The 21762-nt window shown below is 41.8% G+C and overlaps 1 protein-coding gene across 6 annotated transcripts in view; it reads right to left on the bottom strand.

Annotated features, from left to right (window-relative positions):
- The window catches only part of LOC143019682 (uncharacterized), a 43357-nt gene that overhangs the window by 4471 nt on the left and 17124 nt on the right, over positions 1-21762 (bottom strand). The window contains exons 3-15 of one of the 6 annotated variants that reach the window (XM_076175622.1): positions 21284-21465; positions 19308-19424; positions 18897-19083; positions 18279-18333; positions 16733-17049; positions 16241-16360; positions 15507-15762; positions 14990-15142; positions 11299-11547; positions 10817-11104; positions 9659-9790; positions 7597-7648; positions 3729-3899 (exon numbers count right to left, since the gene is read on the bottom strand). In XM_076175622.1, coding sequence (XP_076031737.1) covers positions 3729-3899; positions 7597-7648; positions 9659-9790; positions 10817-11104; positions 11299-11547; positions 14990-15142; positions 15507-15762; positions 16241-16360; positions 16733-17049; positions 18279-18333; positions 18897-19083; positions 19308-19424; positions 21284-21465 — 2279 coding nt within the window. The remainder of the gene's footprint in view (positions 1-3728; positions 3900-7596; positions 7649-9658; positions 9791-10816; positions 11105-11298; positions 11548-14989; positions 15143-15506; positions 15763-16240; positions 16361-16732; positions 17050-18278; positions 18334-18896; positions 19084-19307; positions 19425-21283; positions 21466-21762) is intronic. The other 5 variants (XM_076175623.1, XM_076175626.1, XM_076175625.1 and 2 more) reach the window with 5 other exon arrangements.

Below are 21762 nucleotides of genomic sequence, written 5' to 3'. Positions count from 1 at the left end.
ATCACTCCCTCATACAATCTCCTCTTAGCATCCATTCACAAATGTCTATTCCTCATTATGCTTTTTAATCCACCAAGGCATTTACTCGCTTCTCTCAATCTACATTTTACCTCCACCTCCACTCCACCCTTTCCTGCCACATTCGCACCCAAGTATCTAAAACTGTCCACATCCTCCAGTCGTTCTCCCTTAATACTCACTTCCACTCTGCTGCCACTTTCACCCCTTGTACATCTTGTAACCTTACTTTTACCCACATTTATCTTCAGCTTTCTTCTTTCTCACTCTCCCAAACTCTGTCACCAACTTCCTCAATACCTCCTCTGATCCTGCTACAAGCGCAGTGTCGTCCGCAAACAACAGCTGGCTCACCTCCCACGTTTCTACATTTTCTTTAAACATCTCCAATCCCTGACCCACCACCCTTGCATTTACCTCTCGCACCACCCCATCCATGTATATGTTGAACAGCCAGGTGTGACATAACACATCCCTGACAAAGTCCCACCTTTACCTCGAACCACTCACTCTCTCCATTTCTAATCCTGACACATGCTCCACTACTCTAGTAAAAACTCTTGATAGCACCTAGAAGCTTTCCTCCTATCCTATATATCTGCAAAACCTCCCACACTGCCTTCCTGTCTACCCTGTCATAAGCCTTTTCCAGATCCATAAAAGCCAAAAAAACATCCTTACCTTTTCTTATAGCTTTCTCAAAATTTGATCTACGCAACCTCTACCTGTCCTAAATCCACACTGTTCCTTGCAAATTACTCCCTCTGTTCTTCTCCTAATCCTCTCAATCAAGATCCTCCCATAATCCTTCCCAATTACACTTAACAAGCTAATCCCTGAAACTACTACACTCACACTTGTCCCCTATTCCCTTGTAAAGTGGAACTATGCAGGCACTCTTCCAGTCCTCTGGCACTCTACCCTCTCTCCAGCAAACATTAAATAACCTCACCAGCCAGTCCACCATCACTATACCTCCTTTTTTTTTTTTTTAGACATTCTGCACAGCATCCATCCAGACCAGGTGCCTTGCCTGCTCTCATCATCTTAACAATTGCCTTGACATCATCCTTCCTTATTTTTCCTCACTCATCACTCTCATTTTCTTCGCACTTCCTACTGCAACTATCTTTCCCTCCCTGTCATACTTCACATTTAGCAACTCCCTAAAATATTCTGACCATCCTCCCTTCACTGCCTTCTCTTCTATTATCATCTCTCCATTTGCACCTTTTACCTATTCTTCTCTACTTGATTTGCCTCCTCTTCCTCTCTTAATTTCTTTCCAAAACATCTTTTTATTACTATCAAAATTTTCTGTCGTACTCTTACCCCAGTCAAAAGACAATTCCACTTCCACCCATTTCATCCACACTTACTCCACTCCCATCCACCACCCCTCCCTCTTTTCTTGACTCATACTGGATAACAGTTCATCCCTGCATCTTGCCCACTACACTGAGTCATAAACAATGCAGCAAGACACAACACATCCACAGCATGGCCTCTTCATCTAACTGGCAACCCCCCTCTTTGTCCCCTCATAGAGAAAGAGAAGATGGAGAGATATCCCTTTGGGCTGTCAAAACAGCATTCACACATTACCATTCCTTTCCATGCATTACATCATCCATATACAATCATTCTCCACTCATACCTGTCTTCTCCCTTCCTTAACAGTCATCCACCTTTTTCTCAATGCCCCCTTTACCCCATCAATCCTTCTCATCCTCTCTTGTACCCTCATGTTCACTCCATCCACCTCTGCCCTCCACACTTCTTTTACTAATCTTTCTTCACTCATTCTTTCCATGTGCCCAAACCATCCCAATACTCTTTCATCAACCCTATCTCCCTACATATTTCCCACTCTTGCTCTCCTCCTCACCACCTCATTTCTCATGCTATCCAGCCTAGTAATCCCTACCACACTTCTCAAATTATTTCATCTCATACATATATATACCAAAGGCTTTTTCCCCCTTATTAGGGAGGTAGCCAAAAAACAAAGGCATAAAAACCACTCCCACCCATTCCATCCCTATCACACTCCACTCCTCTCCACCCTCTTCCCTCCCTCTCATCTTAGCACCTCCTGGATGACGGGTCATCCCTGCATCTTGTCCACTGCCCTGGGTCAGAAGCAGTGTCATTTCATCTCAAACACATTTAAACTTCCTCTCCACTCACCCCTATCTTCTGTCTTCTTCCTTCCTCAACAGACATTCCCTCTTTCCCAATGCTCCTTTTACCCCATCCATCCATCTCATCCTTGGTCACCTCCTCATGTTTACTCCCTCCATCTCTGCCTTCCATGCCTCTTTTACTAATCTTTCTTCACTCATTCTTTCCATGTGTGCAAACTATCTCAATAATAAAAATGAATCACTTAATAATAAACAAATAAATAATATAATAAAAATATCTTTTTGTCTTTATTCCTAAATAACTTTTATCCATATTTTTTTTTATTCCACCCAGATATTTACTTGCTCTCTTTACTCTGCAGTTTGCCTCCAGATACATTCCCCCACTGCTCTGTGGGGCCTAAGGTTAGTCCTGCCAGAGCCATCAAAATGTCATCTCCCTGCCAACCATCTTCTAACCCCATTAATGTTTCTTATGTCAGTCCCTATAGGACTGACACTTGGCCTTCTACCTGGACCCAAAACTTGGTCATCAACTTCATATTTCCTTCACTTATATAAACAAGGAGCTCTGGCAAATGGCAAGTGCTTCCCATCCTTCTAATACCTTCAGCCAGTGACACAAACAGCCCCACACTAATACAATAAGACACCAATTCAATGTTTCTTCCTAAAGAAATGTATGAGAGGGTCTTAGGACTAATGCTGTGTGGGGCTGCAGATTTCCCATCAGCAAAGCTTGAGGCATCAAACGAACAACTGTTTCTATCCTCACCCCTAAAATAACTTTACTTCCACATGCATCTCACCATTCGTACTCACATTTAACCTGCCCTATCAACATTCCTTATACATAACTTCACTTTTACCCATGAATGGTGAGATGTACATACATACATATACCAAAGGCTTTTCCCCCCTTACACAGGGGGTAGCTAAAAAAAAAAAGGCATGGAAATGAAATGGGTGGGAATGATTTCTATGCCTTTTTCTTTTTGGCTACCCCCCTCTGTAAGGGGGAAAAAGCCTTTGGTATATGTATGTACATCTCACCATTCACTCACATTCAACCTGCCACTATCAACATTCCTTATACATTACTTTTACCCATTCACTTAAAACCTTCTACTCTTGGTCACCAGTTGGTTCAGTATTTCCTCAGAATTAGCCACGTGCAGTATCATCCACAAATAACAGTTTATTAATTTCCCATATGCTTTTGATCTCCCTTACTAAATCCAAACCTCTGCTTAACGTGTTCACTATTTCTGTTGATATTGGACTTGGCCAAATTCGGAGGATAGGATATCATTAATTCATTACTCCAATTCTCTTTTGCATGAGACTTGTGTCTCAAAATAAACTAGCCATAGCTACCACTTCAGCCCATAAGTCACTCACTGCAGAGATTGTGTAGCTGTCTGATTGGGGTGAACGCAGGGCAATGTTGTACCAGGTTCTCAGTGTCTTCCGTGAAAGAGTGTCTTCAAAAATAATTCCAACTCTTTCTACCAACTTGATACAATGAAGAACAAAACAGTACTGTAAATATCTGCCACTTACCGGATCTTTTTCTTTAAGATGCGAGCTGTTCCTATTTTCTCCACCATAGTCTTCATCACTATATTGCTGGTTACTATCACTTCTCTGGTTACGGTCACGGTCACGGTCACCATATCTGTCATATTCTTCATCCTCATCTTCATCTCTGCTTCCTTGTCCTCCACGCACATTCTGTCAATAGAACAAATGACATCAGAAGACAAAGAAAAGAGATGCTCTGGTAAAAATATTAAGTCTACACATACATATACAAACTCCTTAATCCCTTTCTACAAAGAATGGCTGAATTAAAACACTTGTTGTCCTATGTGATGATGATTCGGTTTAATGTTGCAAACTCCCCCTATGAAGAGGCTAGGATGGTGCCCCATACAGAGGACTTTGAAGTGTGGAATTTAATGAACCATGTCCTTGGTCCAACTCGCTGGCAGCAAAGTTCGAACTGCTGTCATCTTGACCTCTACCCACTCAGCCAGTGAGGACCCTATATGTACTATGTTCATACATACATATATCAAGGGCTTCTTCCTGCTTACAAGGAAGGTAGCCAAAGTCAAAGGCATCCACTCCCAGCCATTTCATCCCCACATACTTCACTCCCTTTCACCTTCCCTCTCTCCCTCTTGGTTTCTCCAGGAAGACAGGTCATCCTTGCATCTCACCCACTGTCCTGGGTCAGAAGCAATAGTGCAAGACAGAGCACATCCACAGCAAGGCCACTTTAATTGGTGACCCCCCTTCTCTGTCCCCTCATGCAGAAAGAGTAGACGGGTAGAAATCTCTTCAGGCTGCATCAAAATACCATTCACACGTACTCCCTCACCCCCACCCCCCTTTCATGCATCACAGCATCATCCATACACAACCATTCTCCACTCACCCGTATCTTCTGTCTTCTCCCTTCCTTCCTCAACAGACATCCCCCTTTCCCAATGCCCTTTTTACCCCATCCATCCATCTCATGCTTGGTTGCCTCCACATATTCACTCCCTCCACACCTCTTTTACTAATCTTTCTTCACTCACTTTCCATGTGTCCAAACCATCCTAATACTCTTTCATCAACCCATCTCCCAACTCCCTTTCCAGCCCTACTCTCCTCCTCACCAATTTTGTTTCTCACTCTATCCTGCCTAGTAACCCCTCCTATACTTCTCAGGCATTTCATCTCACATTAAATCTGTTGGTACAATAGGGCGTCATTACTTGCAGCGAAAGTCGAGGGGATGGCAATTCGAACCCTGCCAAAGGCGAAGTTGAACCAAGGGCATGGCTCATTAAATTTCACGCTACAAAGTACTCTGTGGAGGGTACCGTCCTAGCCTTCTGATAGGGTGGGGTTTGTGACGTTAAATTATATCATCCCAATCACTCCATACAATCTCCTCTTAGCATCCATTTCCAAATGTTTCCCTCTCATTTTATTTCTTGTAGATTGATCACCCATGTCTCCTGGGAGTAAGGCTAGGTAGCTCCTCCATTCTGCTTTATTTTGTGTGTGCTTATTTTTGAGAAATAGTTGTCAAGGAAATATTTATTTCTCTCTCTGTGTGTGCATGAGCACATGTGAGTGCATGTATGCATATGTGTGTGTGTGTGTGTATACAGTCAGCACCATCAGAAGTGGTGTGCATAATTTTCTACCCGTGTCACATCACATTTGCACACAAAACCACAAGAATAGTTTTCATAATGCGTACTCCCTAACTTTTAGTATTTACTGTATCTTCCCTTATCCTTCAAGCAAGACCTGAGGTGATGTTTTGGAAGATGCATGGAGAAAAGTTGGCCCAATGTTTTGAAGGGCAGCAATTTGGGTACTCTCTAACTTTTAGTATTTCCTGTATCCTCCCTTATCCTTCAAGCAAGACCTGAGGTGATGTTTTAGAAGATGCATGGAGAAAAGTTGGCCCAATGTTTTGAAGGGCATCAACAAGTTTTGGCACACTGCACTTTCATCAAAGCCCACAAAATTTCTATTGGAGAAAGGTTAGTACTGCTGCCTGGTCAATCTTTTATATACTCAAACTGCCACAAAATCCAGCCAATCAGATACCAATTTTGATGTGTGAGCAGGTGCTCATCCTGCTGGTACATTTCACTTTGACAGATGTTGAAGCAGTCCTCAAAATGGTCTGCCAAGAGTTCTAGGTACCTCCCCTTGTTGACTGTAACATTCATTGTTAAGACCATTAGCTTTACAACACTGTGGTACCCAATAGCACCCCTGTGCATGACCAAGTCAGGGTGTTTGACTGTCCCCTCACTGTATCTGGGGGGAGAAGAGATCTTGACCACTGCGTATCATAATCTTTCTTCCTCGGTTGATAGCGATAGCAAGGGTGGCCTCATCAGACCCTAACACTTTCTTCCACTTGTCCTGATCTCAGACAAGGCATTTCAGGCAAAAATGAATTCAATTCTTCTTTTGCCTGGCTGTAATAATCAGTTTTCTGAGGTAAGCAATACTCATACCCATGGTTGTTGTGGAGGCAACTCTCCACAGTCCTCAGAGACACACTGGCTAGCAGTTGAGTTATTTGTTTTGTTTTAATTCTTTAGCAGAAATGCAAGGTTCCCTGTCAACTTGGCACTGCAGAACCTTGAAGGCCCTGGGCATAGTCTTACAAACTCTTCTGTCCTTTTTCTTGCAAGCACTGGGTCAGTGCCACAAGTGTCATGGTAATGCTTGATCCACCTCTGCACAGAATGCAGTGGAATGCCAATGATGCTTAAAATTTCTTTGTTAAGACTTTCCTTCCTTTACCTGGGTAGCAATACTTGCCAGTTGGTCCTTCTTCAAGTCCTTTCCTGAGCCCATTGCTTGATGATGAACAACTGTGCAGGAGGAGGAGGAGGAGGAGGAGGAGGAGGAGGAGGAGGAAGAGGAAGAGGAGGAGAAGGAAGAGGAGGAGGAGAAGGAAGAGGAGGAGGAGAAGGAGGAGGAGGAGGAAGAGGAGGAGAAGGAGGAGGAGGAGGAGGAGGAGAAGGAGGAGGAGGAAGAGGAGGAAGAAAAAAAAAAAAAAAAAAAAAGCCAGTGGTAACTGATCTAATAAAGACTGCACAATGTCATCAGTCTTGCTGGCCTGTACCCACCATTGGTGTGGCAATTTTCCAGACATATTTAACCCCTTCCATACGGTGCCGCACACGTAGGCGTCATGAGGAGCAAGTGGATTCGCGACGCTGCCATATCGGCGTCTTGATTATATTTATTGTAGTCGCCCCTGTGTTTTTACATTCTCCCAAATGCGCCCTTAATCCCATTCTCTGTGGTTTTCAAAATTCGCGGGTGAAAGAGAGAACAATCGATATAAGCGGCGACTATATTTTATGATGCGAATATTATTTCGTTACGTCGTACGGCTGGCATTGGCTGCTGCCCGCGAGATTTAAGTCCCGTATTGAAGTGGTTAAACCACTATTTTATGGGGCGGTCTCTTCCTCACCATCAGAATTAGTGGGAGGGCATGAGGTGCCAGTTCTAGTGACGCTGACTGTATGTATTTACCTAGTTGTATCTTACGGGAAGGGGAGCTATGCTCGTAGTGTCCCGTCTTTGTATCTCGCAGTGTTTAATTTGCTCTTAAATTTGTGTATAGTTTTTGAACGTGTGCATGTGTGTGTATATGGATTGTAGCAACAATTAAATGGCTTGGCATTCTTTAGGAGTGAAGATTAAGTCTACAAACATGGAAGTGCGTTTACTGAGTGACCACAGGGGTGTCAGTAGAATCCCTAGTGTATTAACTGTGGAGAAAAGACATGTGTAAAATCAAGTGTGTGTGTGCAATAAATACAATCACTATCATACACCTAGTTCTTAAACAGCATTTCCAACTGTGCTTACAACCAAACTTTTAACTTACAGATCCTTCAGGTCTTTTATCATCCCTCCTTGGAGCATCTCTCTTTTCATCCCTGCAAATAAATGCAATTTTTAGTAAAATGTCAGTTTTACTTCCACAATTAATACCAATACATACATACATACATATACCAAGGCTTTTTCCCCCTTCCAAGGGAGGTAGCCACAAAGGGAAAGGCATAAAAACACTCCCACCCATTTCATCCCTAAATACACTCCACACCCCTCCCACCCTTCCTCTCATCTGAGCACCTCCTGGATGACGGGTCATCCCTGCACCCTGCCCACCGCCCCGGGTCAGAAGCAGTGTCGCAAGACACAGTACATCCACAGCGAGGCCGCTTCATTTAATCGGCGACCCCCCCTCTCCGTCCCCCTTTGCATATAAGGCGAGGACGGGGAGAAATCCCTTCGGGCTGCGTCAAAATTTACTCACACATACTACCCCACCCCCCACTTCCCCGCCCATTCCTCCTCATGCAGTCACAACATCAATACCAATAACCCCAATAAATATGATGACATACATTATGGCTTCTATTCTGGTTAATGACTAACTCCAAGGGAAGATGGGACAAAAATTAGTGTAGTGGTTTTTGAGTGATCAGTCTGTTGAGTGTAGCTGTGACAAGGATGACCCTTCATCCACATTGAGCTAAGATAAGAGGGAAGGGTGGTGGATGGGAGTGGAATGGGTGGTTGCCTTAACTTGACTACCTCTTTTACAAGGGAAAAGAAGCCCTGATGAAATGTGAGGTATATAGGGGGTTATGAGGGTTGTGAGAAATGTGGAGGTGAGGAGAAAAAAGTGAGGTTGGAAAGAGCATCCATAGTTGATCAAAGAATCCCGAGATGATTTGGATATATGTAAAGAATGTGACGACCAGCAAAAAAGTGTGAAAACTGAAGTGGATGGAGGGAACCTGAGGGAAAGACCAAGAAATGAAGTGGATGGACATGAAAAAGAAATGCCATGGGAATTTCTGTCAAGGGAGAGCAGCAAATCGAAAGGTTGTAAATGGACAAGAAAATGATGAAGCCCAAAGTGATGTTCTTGTTTGCTCCATAATTCTCTTGAGTGAATGAGGATGGAAGGGAGCATCGTGTAATGAAGTACATACATACATACACATACCAACAGCTTCTTCCCCCTTACTAGGGAGATACCCAAAGTCAAAAGCATAAATCCACTCCCACCCATTTCATCCCCACATACTCCACTCCCATTCACCTTCCCTCCATCCCTCCCTCTTTTCTTGGCTTCTCCTGGAGGACAGGTCATCCCTGCATCTCGCCCACTACCCTGGGTCAAAAGCAATGCAGCAAGACAACACATCCGCAACCTCCCCTCTCCACCTCCTCATACAGAAAAGGAGTAGATGGGGAGAAATCCTTTCTGGCTGCATCAGAATATTATTCAAACATACTCCCTAACCCCCCCATCCCCACACCTCCCTTCCATGCATCACAGCATCATCCATACACAACCATTCTCCACTCACCCCTATCTTCTGTCTTCTCCCTTCCTTCCTCAACAGACATTCCCCTCTTTTCTAATGCCCCTTTTACCTCAACAATCCATCTCATCCTTGGTTGCCCCCTCACGTTCAATCCATCTACCTCTGCCTTCCAATTTTCTTTTACTAATCTTTCTTCACTCATTCATTCCATGTGTCCAAACCATCCCAACCAACAAAGTGGTGGATGTAAACAAATTCCAGCTGTCAGGCACTGTTGTGGAGGTGTGGTATTTTGCGGCACTGCCTCTAGCCTGACCAGTTTGACAGGGATGGGGATGAACTTTCATCGATGAGGTGTTATGATAGGAGAGGTGACAAATGGATGTTAACAAGTATGCGATGAGTGCAAAGTGTGTGTGTGTACTCTAAATCAGACATGCCCCTTTCAAGGGAAAAAGTACCTTTAGATTGACTGCATGTATTATATGTACATATGTTTATATACATGCACATACAAATATGGATATATATCTAAACTTGTAGCAATTCTTGAAAGTACATAAATTCAAGTCTGGTGTAAAAGGTTACACAAATAATACTTACCTTCTTCCACCTCCATCTTGCTTCTTTAACTTCTCCTCAATTTCTCGTTCTCTTGCTGCAGTGTCAACTGGTCTGGCATTACCAAATATACCACCACCGCCACCTCCACCTCCACCTCCACCTCGCTGCTCCCTGAAAGTTGAAATTCATGTTAATTTCAAAGTACATACCTGTGGCAAATTGTAAACAAATGTGGATATACATTCATACGTATAGAATTTGAACTTTATATCATGGTGAATTTGCTTATGTTTAGTTGAATAAAGCCTAGAAAAAGGTCCCGAATTTTACTCTTCATTCAAGAATACCAAAAGGTCTTTTCTTTCTTACAGGGGGGGGGGGAGAGCCAAATTATACATCCACTCTTCACCTATCTATATCCAATGGCTGTCCCTTTAATCTTATCTTCTTGTGCATGAAAGGTCGTCCTGTCCCCTGCCCAGAGTCCGGGTCAAAGCTATTTATCTATATACACCAAGGGCCTCTTTCCTCTTCTAGCCAAGGTAGCCAGCTTAGGAACACACCGACTCTCACCCATTTCACTCCCATCCACCTACCAGTTTCCCTATCATTTCAGCTCCTTGTGGATATTGGGTCATCCCAGCTGGTCATTCCTACCACTTCACTACAGGCCAAAACCACCTCTCCTTTCACCCATTCAAGAAATGACAAAGCAGACAAGACAAAATACAGACTTCATCAATTTATCATCCATTCACAACCTCTTATGTCACTTCTCTACATACATATACCAAAGGCTTTTTCCCCCTTACAAGGGAGGTAACCAACTCCTTTCCCTCTTATCTTGGCACCTCCTTGATGATGGGTCATCCCTTATAAACACAACTTAATTATTTTTTTTTGTCTGTCCCTTTTCCATGTTTTACTTTCTTTTGAGACTCATCACTTCATCCTACACTGCCTGTCTAACCTTACAAAGATAACCTACCTCTTCCTTGAGTGATTTGTGGGCCAATCCAGTGGCTGTTACCAGTTAACTGACAACTGTGGGTCATACAAGACCTGGGACAACAGACTGGTTGATTCACTGTGGATACAAACTAATAGTCTTTCCCTACCGGCCAAGTGAAACCAAACACTCTTCCAAAACTAAAGTTAGATAGATAGACTTTATTTGGCAATGAATCAAACACTCACTTCTTCCGTTCTCTTGGTTGATCATCTTTTCCATCATCATTTCCTCCTCCTCCTCCACCTCCACTTCCTCCTCCTCCTCCTCCTCCACCACCACCACCACGTCTCCAACGATCTTCATCATCACGGCCACCATCACGGCCGCCATCACGGCCACCATCACGGCCGCCATCACGGCCACCATCACGGCCGCCATCACGGCCACCATCACGGCCGCCATCACGGCCACCATCACGGCCGCCATCACGGCCACCATCACGGCCGCCATCACGGCCGCCATCACGACCATCCCTCCATTGGAATAATAAATGTAAATTGCCGAGGATAACACAAAAAGCATGTACGCTTATTTCCATTGTGGTCCTCATCAGATTATTCTACACTAAGTCACACTGACAACATACGTAGGCCAAGTGAAACCAAACACTCTTCCAAAACTAAAGTTAGATAGATAGACTTTATTTGGCAATGAATCAAACACTCACTTCTTCCGTTCTCTTGGTTGATCATCTTTTCCATCATCATTTCCTCCTCCTCCTCCACCTCCACTTCCTCCTCCTCCTCCTCCACCACCACCACCACGTCTCCAACGATCTTCATCATCACGGCCACCATCACGGCCGCCATCACGGCCACCATCACGGCCGCCATCACGGCCACCATCACGGCCGCCATCACGGCCACCATCACGGCCACCATCACGGCCGCCATCACGGCCGCCATCACGACCATCCCTCCATTGGAATAATAAATGTAAATTGCCGAGGATAACACAAAAAGCATGTACGCTTATTTCCATTGTGGTCCTCATCAGATTATTCTACACTAAGTCACACTGACAACATACGTAGGGGGTTAAGGGGACGAGAGACAATCATGAGTAATACCGTCAGTACACATATGACACATAAACATTGTTATAGTTTTGCTAATATTACTAAAATGTTTGTACACATAGGAATATTGAGACCAAAAATTTGAGCACCATCACAAAAAGGAACATTGCATTAAGCAAAGGAACAACAAAATAATGTTAAACTGTAACAAAACAGTATGAGTGAGTACTACATCAGAGTAGTACCATTAATGATATACTGCATTCTTCTACAGCTGTATCAACACTGCCTAAAACTTCCTTTCAACCAATCCATCAATAATTTCTCTCAAATATTGCCAAAAGATAACGTAAACATCATTTTTAGTTATCCCAATAATCTATTCAGAAAAGAAGTTAACGTTCATCACAGACCAACAGAAGACATAAATCCCGGAGTTTACAAATTACCCTGCTCAGATTGTGATGAAGTGTATTGGGGACAAACGGGCAGAGAATTAAAAATGAGAATTAAAGAACATAAAAACTCAGTAAAATATGCTCAACATAACTCCGCGGTATTTCAACACGTAGCCAACAATAATCACAGAATAAATTGGGACGAGGCAAAAACCATTTTCAAATCCAAATGTAGTTATAAAAGGAAAATTATTTAATCTTCCTTAATAAAACAATTCCCGAATTTTAATATCTCAAAAGGCCAATGGTCACCAGATTACATAACCACCTTGGCAGTTAATAAATTATTTCCTCATATTGTAAAAGCGGACGATTTACTACATAACCCGCGTAACAATATAGATGCCACATGAGATGTCTTGTCCATGTTCCCTAACTTTACCTCTCTCATCTGTATATAAGATATGTATGTTCTCTTGTCTATGTATTCCGCTTGAAGAGGATCACAGCAAGTGATTGAAATATACATAAATTTGTTACTTCCTTCTTTTCTTAAATACAAATAATAGTGGGTTTTTAGTGCAATTACTGTGTAACAACATTACTGGACAGTGATGTATGAGTGAGTACTACATCAGAGTAGTACCATTAATGATATACTACAATATTCTACATCTGTAACAACATGTAGTTATAGTGAATGCTACACTGCAGCTAGGGTCACCTATTAATTAAATCTAACATTTAACTTGAATCTCAGGACGGAGTAGGCAATTAGTATGAGCACTAGGGAGTAGTACATTATAACCTGAAGCACCAGAGGTAGGGTACAGGGGACCAGTACTCAAATGAGTAAAACAACAAGGAGAACAAGGAAAAAGGTCAGATCATAACTGTTCTCGGACCCTACCTGAGACATAGACCATATTATGACTGGCAAAACAAAGGTGGAAACCAATTTGTAAACATCAATCATTGTTATACTAATCTAAACTTCTGAAGAAGAAAAGAAAAGAACAAAAAAAAAAAAAAAAAAAAAAAAAAAAAGGGGGGGGGGGGGGAGTCAGAACAGTTATGAGTGAACGCAGATTTGGATGGTATTACTTGTGGAATCAGGTATCCCTCACTAAGCTAGTACATACATACATACATATACCAAGGCTTTTTCCCCCTTACTAGGGAGGTAGCCAAACAGGAAATGGCATAAAATCATTCCCACCCATTCCATCCCTGAAAACACTCCACACCCCTCCACTCTCCCTCCCATCTTAGCACCTCCTAGATCCCTGCACCCTGTCCACTGCCCTGGGTCAGAAGCAGCGTCGCAAGACACAGCACATCCACAGCAAGGCCGTTTCATTAACTATGCGTCCCCCCCTCTCCGTCCCCCCATATAAAGGAGAGGACAGGGAGAAATCCCTTCGGACTGCGTCAAAATTTTGCTCACACACACTGCCTCACTAAGCTAGTAGCACACAAAATCAAGGCTGTTCTCTGTCCATAGCTGAGACATATAGTAACCCTTGACTTTTTTCTTGAAGGTAACCTTGCTATTTGACTTCTTAATGGACACAGGTAGTGAGTTCCATAGTTGGGCACCTGTGAAGTGAAAACTGTTTTTGGTGAAGGAACCTGCAGGAAGTACAATAAGAGACTCTTGACTGTTCCGGGTTCGGTTCTCAGCCAATAATGTAAAATTACAGCTCACATATGAGGGAGCATAATTATGAATGACATTGTAAACCTGGTTTAGTTTCAGCTGCTGGACACGATATTTTACAGGTAACATTCCTACCTTGCTAAATTCTTCAATACCAATATAACTACGTTGAGGTAAATTTAGTATGAATCTAATTATCTTATTTTGTGTAACCTGTAGCCGGGACTGGTTTTTTCTGCTCAGACTACTGTACCAAGAGCTACAAGCGTAATCAAAGTTGTTAACCCATAGCAGTAATACATTTCTCTTCATCTTCAACATCTCTCACCAACAGTTTCCTATTCTTTAGCAATTTTTGCTACACATTTCTTCATTTCCTCATTCTTCCTTTCTTTACTGTTCCATTCGCTCTTCATAAAGTTCCTTCTGTCCTTCCTGAATAATTTTTTCTTCCACCCTTTTTGTTTCCCTATTCCTCAATATTCCTTCAATCATCTAGGAGGTGCTAAGATGGGAGGGAGGGTGGAGGGGTGTGGAGTGTTTTCGGGGATGGAATGGGTGGGAATGATTTTATGCCTTGTCCTTTTTGGCTACCTCCCTGGTAAGGGGGAAAAAGCCTTGGTATATGTATGTATATATGTAACTGTTATACTGTGGAACCATGACAAGTACCAACAAATTGTGGTCCTCCAAACACGCATTAGAACTGCCTCCTTACCAACCTTCAAAACCCATCAACACACTTGCCTCTATATGGAATTGCAATACTTAAGTCTTCAGACAAGGACCAAGATTTCTCTATCTACTTTTATGGTACTACCTGGACAGGATGCTGGGATGACCTGTCATCCAGGAGGTGCCAAGATAAGAGGGAGGGAGGAGGGTGGAGGGAAGTGGAATATATAGGAAATGGAATGGATGGGAGTGGTTGCTATGCCTTTCTCTATTTGGCTACCCCCCATGTAGGGGAAAAAAGCCTTTGGTATATGTATGTATGTACCTGCACCTTTTTACATAAACTAGCCTGACAAACAATAACATCTACCTTCCTCCTACCACTATTAATTGGCAACAAAGAAATTGTCCCTTCTACACTAAAGCTGCACACAACACTCAAAACTCTTCTAAAAGATCTGAGAATTGGTCACTATGGGGCTGCAAATTTCCAGTCTTGAAACTCAATTATTATGATTATTTTATACATACTCATGACACTTCTTCAGCAGTGAGGTGGTTCATTTAATCCCAACAGAAAACAAAGTCGGGCCGATCCTCAACTCACCTCTTGGGAGGCTCGTGTTTCTTGAGTTTTTCTTCTATTTCGAACTCTTTACGAGCGGTGTCAACAGGTCGTGCACTTCCGAATATGGAGGAACTAGTTCCAGATGAATCTTTGGGTTCCTCAACTGGAAGAGATCGTGGTTGCAAATTCAACCTGCAAAAGTAAGAGTAATTATAAGAGATTTATGCATTGATTAATATTCTGCATTTAATCAATTTTACATTTATTTACAGCAAAGAAGTATGTGGAATGCAGAAATGGATGGAGTGAACCTGTGGGTAAACCAAGAGTGATATGGATAGATTTGGCCTAATGGGATAATCCATAAGTTTTTTTCTGGCTGATTTGGGGGAAAGGGAGATTGGTCATATAATTAAGTGGAGGAGATACACCAGTTCAGAGTAACATGCCCAGTTGTTGAAGTAATATGTCTAGGCACATTTCACATGTGCATATTTTTAACATGTTCAATTGCCTTTAAAAACTAAACTCACACATTTAGAAGTCAAACACTCACTTCTTCCGTTCTCTTGGTTGATCATCTTTTCCATCATCACTTCCTCCTCCTCCTCCACCTCCACTTCCTCCTCCTCCTCCTCCACCACCACCACCACGTCTCCAACGATCTTCATCATCACGGCCACCTTCACGGCCGCCATCACGGCCACCATCACGGCCTCCATCACGGCCACCATCACGGCCGCCATCACGACCATCCCTCCATCCGCTCCCACCTCTTCTGTCATCATCAAATCGGCCTCCAAACCGACCACCTGTCGCAAAATATTTCATGTTAAAACAGATAATAACACATTTGTTTATATTTACAATATTATTCAACATGATCACAACTTTTGAACTATATATATTTTCATCAAGTTCCCTCACAACACACATAAATGCCAATGGTTCATGCTTTCCACAGGCAAAAATAGAAAAGGGAAAGAGGAGAGGAAAAAATAAAACAAAATAAAATAAAATAAATAAATACTTAAATATCAAATAAATGAAAAACAAAACAAAATAAAATAAAGAAGCAAGTACAGGAAGCGAGTCCAAGCATCTTGGTAATTAGAGAACAAGAAATTACCCAAAATGATTCTCAAAACCAACAAAAAAATAAATCAAACACAGAGTTACTCAGAAACAAGACAAAGCTTGCTAATACTACCCTATAAATCAGATCCCTCTGTTTAGTGCAACTGTTCAGGTTTCACTTGAAGATAACTAGTGAGCGAAAGAGGAACTCACCTCTGTCATCTCCTCTGTCATACCCTCTGTCCCTTAGGCTCCCAACACCTCTATCATCTCTCCTGCTATAGCCTCGATCACCACTATACCGGTCGCCACCATAACGCTCCCTGCCATAGCCTGCACCATCAAGTAGCTTATACTTTAATTCAACTACATATGCTTTCAATTCATTCCATACACAGGTGTTTCCTTTAACACATGGTCATGTATAGCATGAATGACAATGACACTGAAATTGACTCATTTGAGAAACACCCAAAAGTTGTGATAACACTTGAGAGAAAAAATAAATTGAACAGAATTCACACTTCTACTTGTAGGTCTTGAATCCCCATGCAATACAGTTACTTTATCAACAACCCTACTTCACCCTAGACTTCAAACAATTCTACATTTCATACAAAACATCTATAATGGAGTTGTTAGTTGGTATCATTACCTTACGAGGTTAAAGAAATTTAGCTATATGAAAACAACACATTACTCTACCTCTGTCTCGATCGTCGTACCGGTCTCTTCCTCTGTCACCAAATCTATCACGATCCCCAAATCGGTCACCTCGATCTCGGTCGCCAAAGCCTCGGTCTCGGTCACCAAAGCCTCGGTCTCTGTCACCGAAGCCTCGATCTCTGTCACCGAAGCCTCGATCTCTGTCACCGAAGCCTCGATCGCCCCGGTTTCTATCACCAAAGCCTCGGTCCCTGTCGCCAAAGCCTCGGTCCCTGTCGCCAAAGCCTCGGTCTCCTCGATCTCGGTCACCGAAGCGGTCATCACGATCTCTATCACCAAAACCACCCCTCCTTTCTCTGTCAAAGAAATTACATTATTCATATACATATAAACAAATGACATGGATGAAGGAGTGGAGTGTTATTTGCATGTCTTTGCAGATGATGCAAAAATACTAAAGATAGTAAAAACTGAGGAGGATTGCAATTCATTACAACAAGACTTGGACAAGATCTGGAAATGGACTCAAAAGTGGGAAGTGAAATTCAATATCAAGAAATGTTTTATAATGGAATTTGGAAAAAGTGAAAACAAAATATCAAGAGATTATAAAATTGGTGAAGAAGAGGTCAAAAAAGTAAACTTGGAAAAAGACCTTGGAGTGATGATCAGCAAAGACTTGACACCGGATAAGCATATTAATAAAATAGTGGAAGAAACCTACAATTTATTGAGGTCAATAAAAGTGGCATTTGCCTATTTGGACGAGGAAATGAAGAAGAAGAAGAAGAAGAAGAAGAAGAAGAAGAAGAAGAAGAAGAAGAAGAAGAAGAAGAAGAAGAAGAAGAAGAGAAGAAGATGATGATAAAGAAGAAGAAAATGAAGAAGAAGAAAAACGAGAAGAAGAAGAAGAAGAAGAAGAAGAAGAAGAGAAGAAGAAGAAGAAGAAGAAGAAGAAGAAGAAGAAGAAGAAGAAGAAGAAGAAGAAGAAGAAGAAGAAGAAGAAGAAGAAGAAGAAGAAGAAGAAGGAGGAGGAGGAGGAGGAGGAGGAGGAGGAAGAAGAAGAAGAAGAAGAAGAAGAAGAAGAAGAAGAAGAAGAACGACGACGACAAAACTGGCACCAACTCTTTCCAAAATGACATATGAACAAAGACTGTCCAAATTAGAATTACCAACTCTGGAACACAGAAGGGAAAGAGGAGACCTACTATCTATAGAATTATGAAGGGAATGGAAATCATAGATAAGAATGATTTATTAAAATGGGACAATGCAAAAACAAGAGGACATGAAAAGAAACTAAAAGATAATTATAGAAGATATCTTAAAAAGCAAGCAAGCTTCCCACACAGTGATAGATATTTGGAACAAATTAGACAAAGAAACAGCATGTGCAAACCCTATTCAAGATTTTAAGAAAATATTTGATGCTGAGAGATACAAAGGTGGGTCACCATGAGCATAGCTCCCTTCCCGTAAATACAACTAGGTAAATATACATACATACACACACACACATATGTATATATCAAGGTTATATAATTCTGATCACATAATCCCATGAAATGACCTTATGAAACTCTACCTGTCTTCGAATCTACCACTTCTTCCTGGACTCCTGTCGCTTCTGAAATTAGGTCCTGAAATTGAAAGGAAAAACAAATGTATTTGATCATTAAAATACATCACATACATCAGTCATTATGTTACCCCAATACTCTTTAGCAGGAAACCTGCAACAATACTGTATGGGTACTGCTTCACTACTGGGTAGTGACCTGAACACAGGCATACTGGTGTAACTGTTCCCTATTTTGACTACAATTTCTCTAATGGGTGGATTTTTATTTCTTATTTATTCATTTATCTATTTATTTATTTATCTTTTTTGCTTAGTTCCTATCCATTGATAAAAGTCACTAAAATGTTCACAATTCTTTTCACCCTTCACATTTATATTCAATGCAACAGTATGGCTTTAGGACAGGTAGGTGTTGCATGGACCAGATTTTTGTGATAAGGCAGATATGTGTGAAAGCTTTGGGAAAAGGTAAGGATGTTTTTTGTGCTTTTTATGGATTTGTGATGAAAAAGCTGTCCATTTAAACTTCAGACCATCACACTTTCAAACATGTAGAGGATATGCACTATGCCAAAAAATTCTACATCAGAACACATTGAAATGTTTTCCTAGTAATCGTACCATTTCTGTCATCCCTTGCTGGCATGGACTCTCTTGGACCTGCTCGCCAGTCATGTACACCACCGCTACGATCTGACCTCTCTTCATCACGCATTCCTCCGCCTCCCATGCTACCACCTCTTCGGCCGCCTCTATCACCACTCTCTGCTTCAGCAATGTCAACACGGATATTGCGGTTCCGCATGAGCTGAAATTTAATTGATTATCTTATGAAGGTTATGCAAAACTCCTAAACTTGCCCTAAAAGACAATTTAGAATCATTATAATGAATCAGTGCAAAGTTTATAGTATGAAGCACAAGTAAAACCTATACCATAGCAAGAAAGAGTAACATAATTTGTCAAATACATCAATTTTTGTGCAAAAAAACAAAAAGGCACTGAAGTGCTCCTATTTCAACAAAAACTCACGTCTTCATGTTTGGAGAGAGCATCCACCAGTTCCTGCCTTGTTTCGAATTCAACATAGCCAAATCCTTTGAAGCGTCCATTTTCCCCTCCTTCACGAGGCAACCTAATTGACTTAACCTGAAATTCAAAAATATCTTAAGAGACGGCCTATCACCTAATGAAGTATTTCTCTCTTTTGACCTCCCAACTTGTACCATTACACATCCAAAATCCTCTAAGACATGACACCCATCGCACATCAGAAACATTAAGAACGGAGTACCACAGGGCTCAGTTCTATCCCCCACATTATTTAATCTATACATGCATGACTTACCCACACCAGACACCTCAGAAATACAAATCTCTTCCTATGTAGATGACATAACAATCACATGCACACATCGTAACACAGACAAAGCTGCAGAAATAATCCAGCCTTACCTTGACACACTCAACACATGGTTCATCACAAACAGACTCAAAATAGCTCCAACCAAATCTACAGCAACACTTCTCACCAACTGGACAAAAAAACACAAATACATACCTCACCTCTACATCAACAACACTCTAATACCACACACAAACACACCGAAAATTCTTGGTGTAACATACGATACATCCATGTCTTTCAAACACCTCACAAACATAAAAAACAAATGCACACCTAGACTTAACGCACTTAAGTCAATCACTGGAACAACATTTGGACAAAACAAAGAAACTAATATAACAATATACAAACAATGCATACGCTCAGTGATGAATTATACGAGTCCTGCATGGGCTCCTAATCTCAGTGAGACACACCACAACACCCTTCAAATCATACAAAACAAAGCCCTAAAAACAATTACAGGCTGCACAAATACAACACCTACAGACCATTTACACCATGAAACAAAAGTCCTCAAAGTCAAGGACCACCTCGACATGAGAGGCACACAAACATTTGCTGCAGCCACCACAAACACATCACACCCGCTACACTACATAGCAGAACACCCACACACACCAAGAAACATTAAAACTACACCCAAAGACCTTTATCACGCACAGATACTCTCTTCTCTTCCTCCACAACCACCAAATACCAGCCTCCGGAAACATATTCATAATCATATCACTCACCGCTCCATTAACACACTGAAAGACAACACACTGCTGCATGCCAGACCCCCTGATATCCACCCTTCTGAATCCTCTCTCCCACGAAAGGACAGAGTCCACTTGGCCAGACTGCGATGCGGTCACCACCCAGCACTTCTAAGCTACCAGAAGAGGCTGGACGACCGTGTTGTGAACAGCTGCCCAGGATGTAACACTTCACCCCATACCATACAACACATAATGGAAGACTGCATTATACACAATCATGCACGCAAACAACACAACATACACTCTATAAAGGATTTGTGGGAAAACCCAGTCTCGGCTGTGGCCTTCCTTGGGGAGACGGGACTGCTCGGACAGACAGTCTAGGGAACGACAACAACAACAACAACCCAGGTGCCTTACCTGCTCTCATCATTTTAATAACTACTTTCAGCTATCTTTTCTTATTCCTCCTCCATTTTCCTCATTCATCACTGTCCTCACTGCAACTACCTTTCCCTCCCTATCCTCCTTCATATCTAGCATCTCCCTAAAATATTTTGCCCATCTTCCTCTTACTACTGTCGCTTCCATTATCTTTCCATCAGCACATTTTACCTTTTTTTCTCTACTTGATTCGCCTCCTCTTCCTCTCATAATTTCCCTGCAAAACATCTTTTTATTACTTTAGGATCCTATTACAATTATGTAAACACACCCTGAAATTGATACTTCTGAATGGTCAACCCATACTTACATTTAAGCCCCCAAAAAATCTTTCAATAACACAGTCATCTACTTCAATTGGCAGATTGGCTATGTAGGCTACATAGGACCCAATTAAAATTAAATAAACACACTCTGAAGTTGATACTTCTGAATAGTCAACCCATACTTACATTTAAGCCTGAAAAAAATCTTTCAATATCACAGTCATCTACTTCAAATGGTAGATTGGCTATGTAGGCTGTAAATGGGGGTTCAGTAGGAATTCTGGACGGATCCACATCGGGGCCCCGAGCTGTCCGTGGAGCAGTTGGGAGAAGAATCCTCTCTGCATTGTGGTATCGATCTGGATCTGCTATATATAAACAAAACAAGTGTCTAAGTAAACTGTGGGAGCAAGTCATCAGTTGGTCCTCCTCCAGGACAGAAACTATGGAGGATGATCTGGTTCCATTCCAGTATCATGCAAACACATTTTTCACTTTATTTGAAATATCTATCTTTTTAATGGAATGGTCATGTTAGGTCAACTTGGGAGCTATTGGACAACACATGTTGTTTTTTTTTGTTTTTTTTTAATATCAGTGTTTGCAAAGACACTTTTCACTTTATTTGAAAGATCTATCTTTTTAATGGAATGGTCATGTTGGGT

This window comes from Oratosquilla oratoria, chromosome 37 (genome assembly GCF_046742065.1).
Source record: "Oratosquilla oratoria isolate Oo_2021 chromosome 37, ASM4674206v1, whole genome shotgun sequence".
NCBI classification, from domain to species: Eukaryota; Metazoa; Arthropoda; class Malacostraca; order Stomatopoda; family Squillidae; genus Oratosquilla; species Oratosquilla oratoria.
The sequence above is the reverse complement of the archived record's forward strand: the minus strand, read 5'-3'. Positions and strand labels throughout refer to the sequence as shown.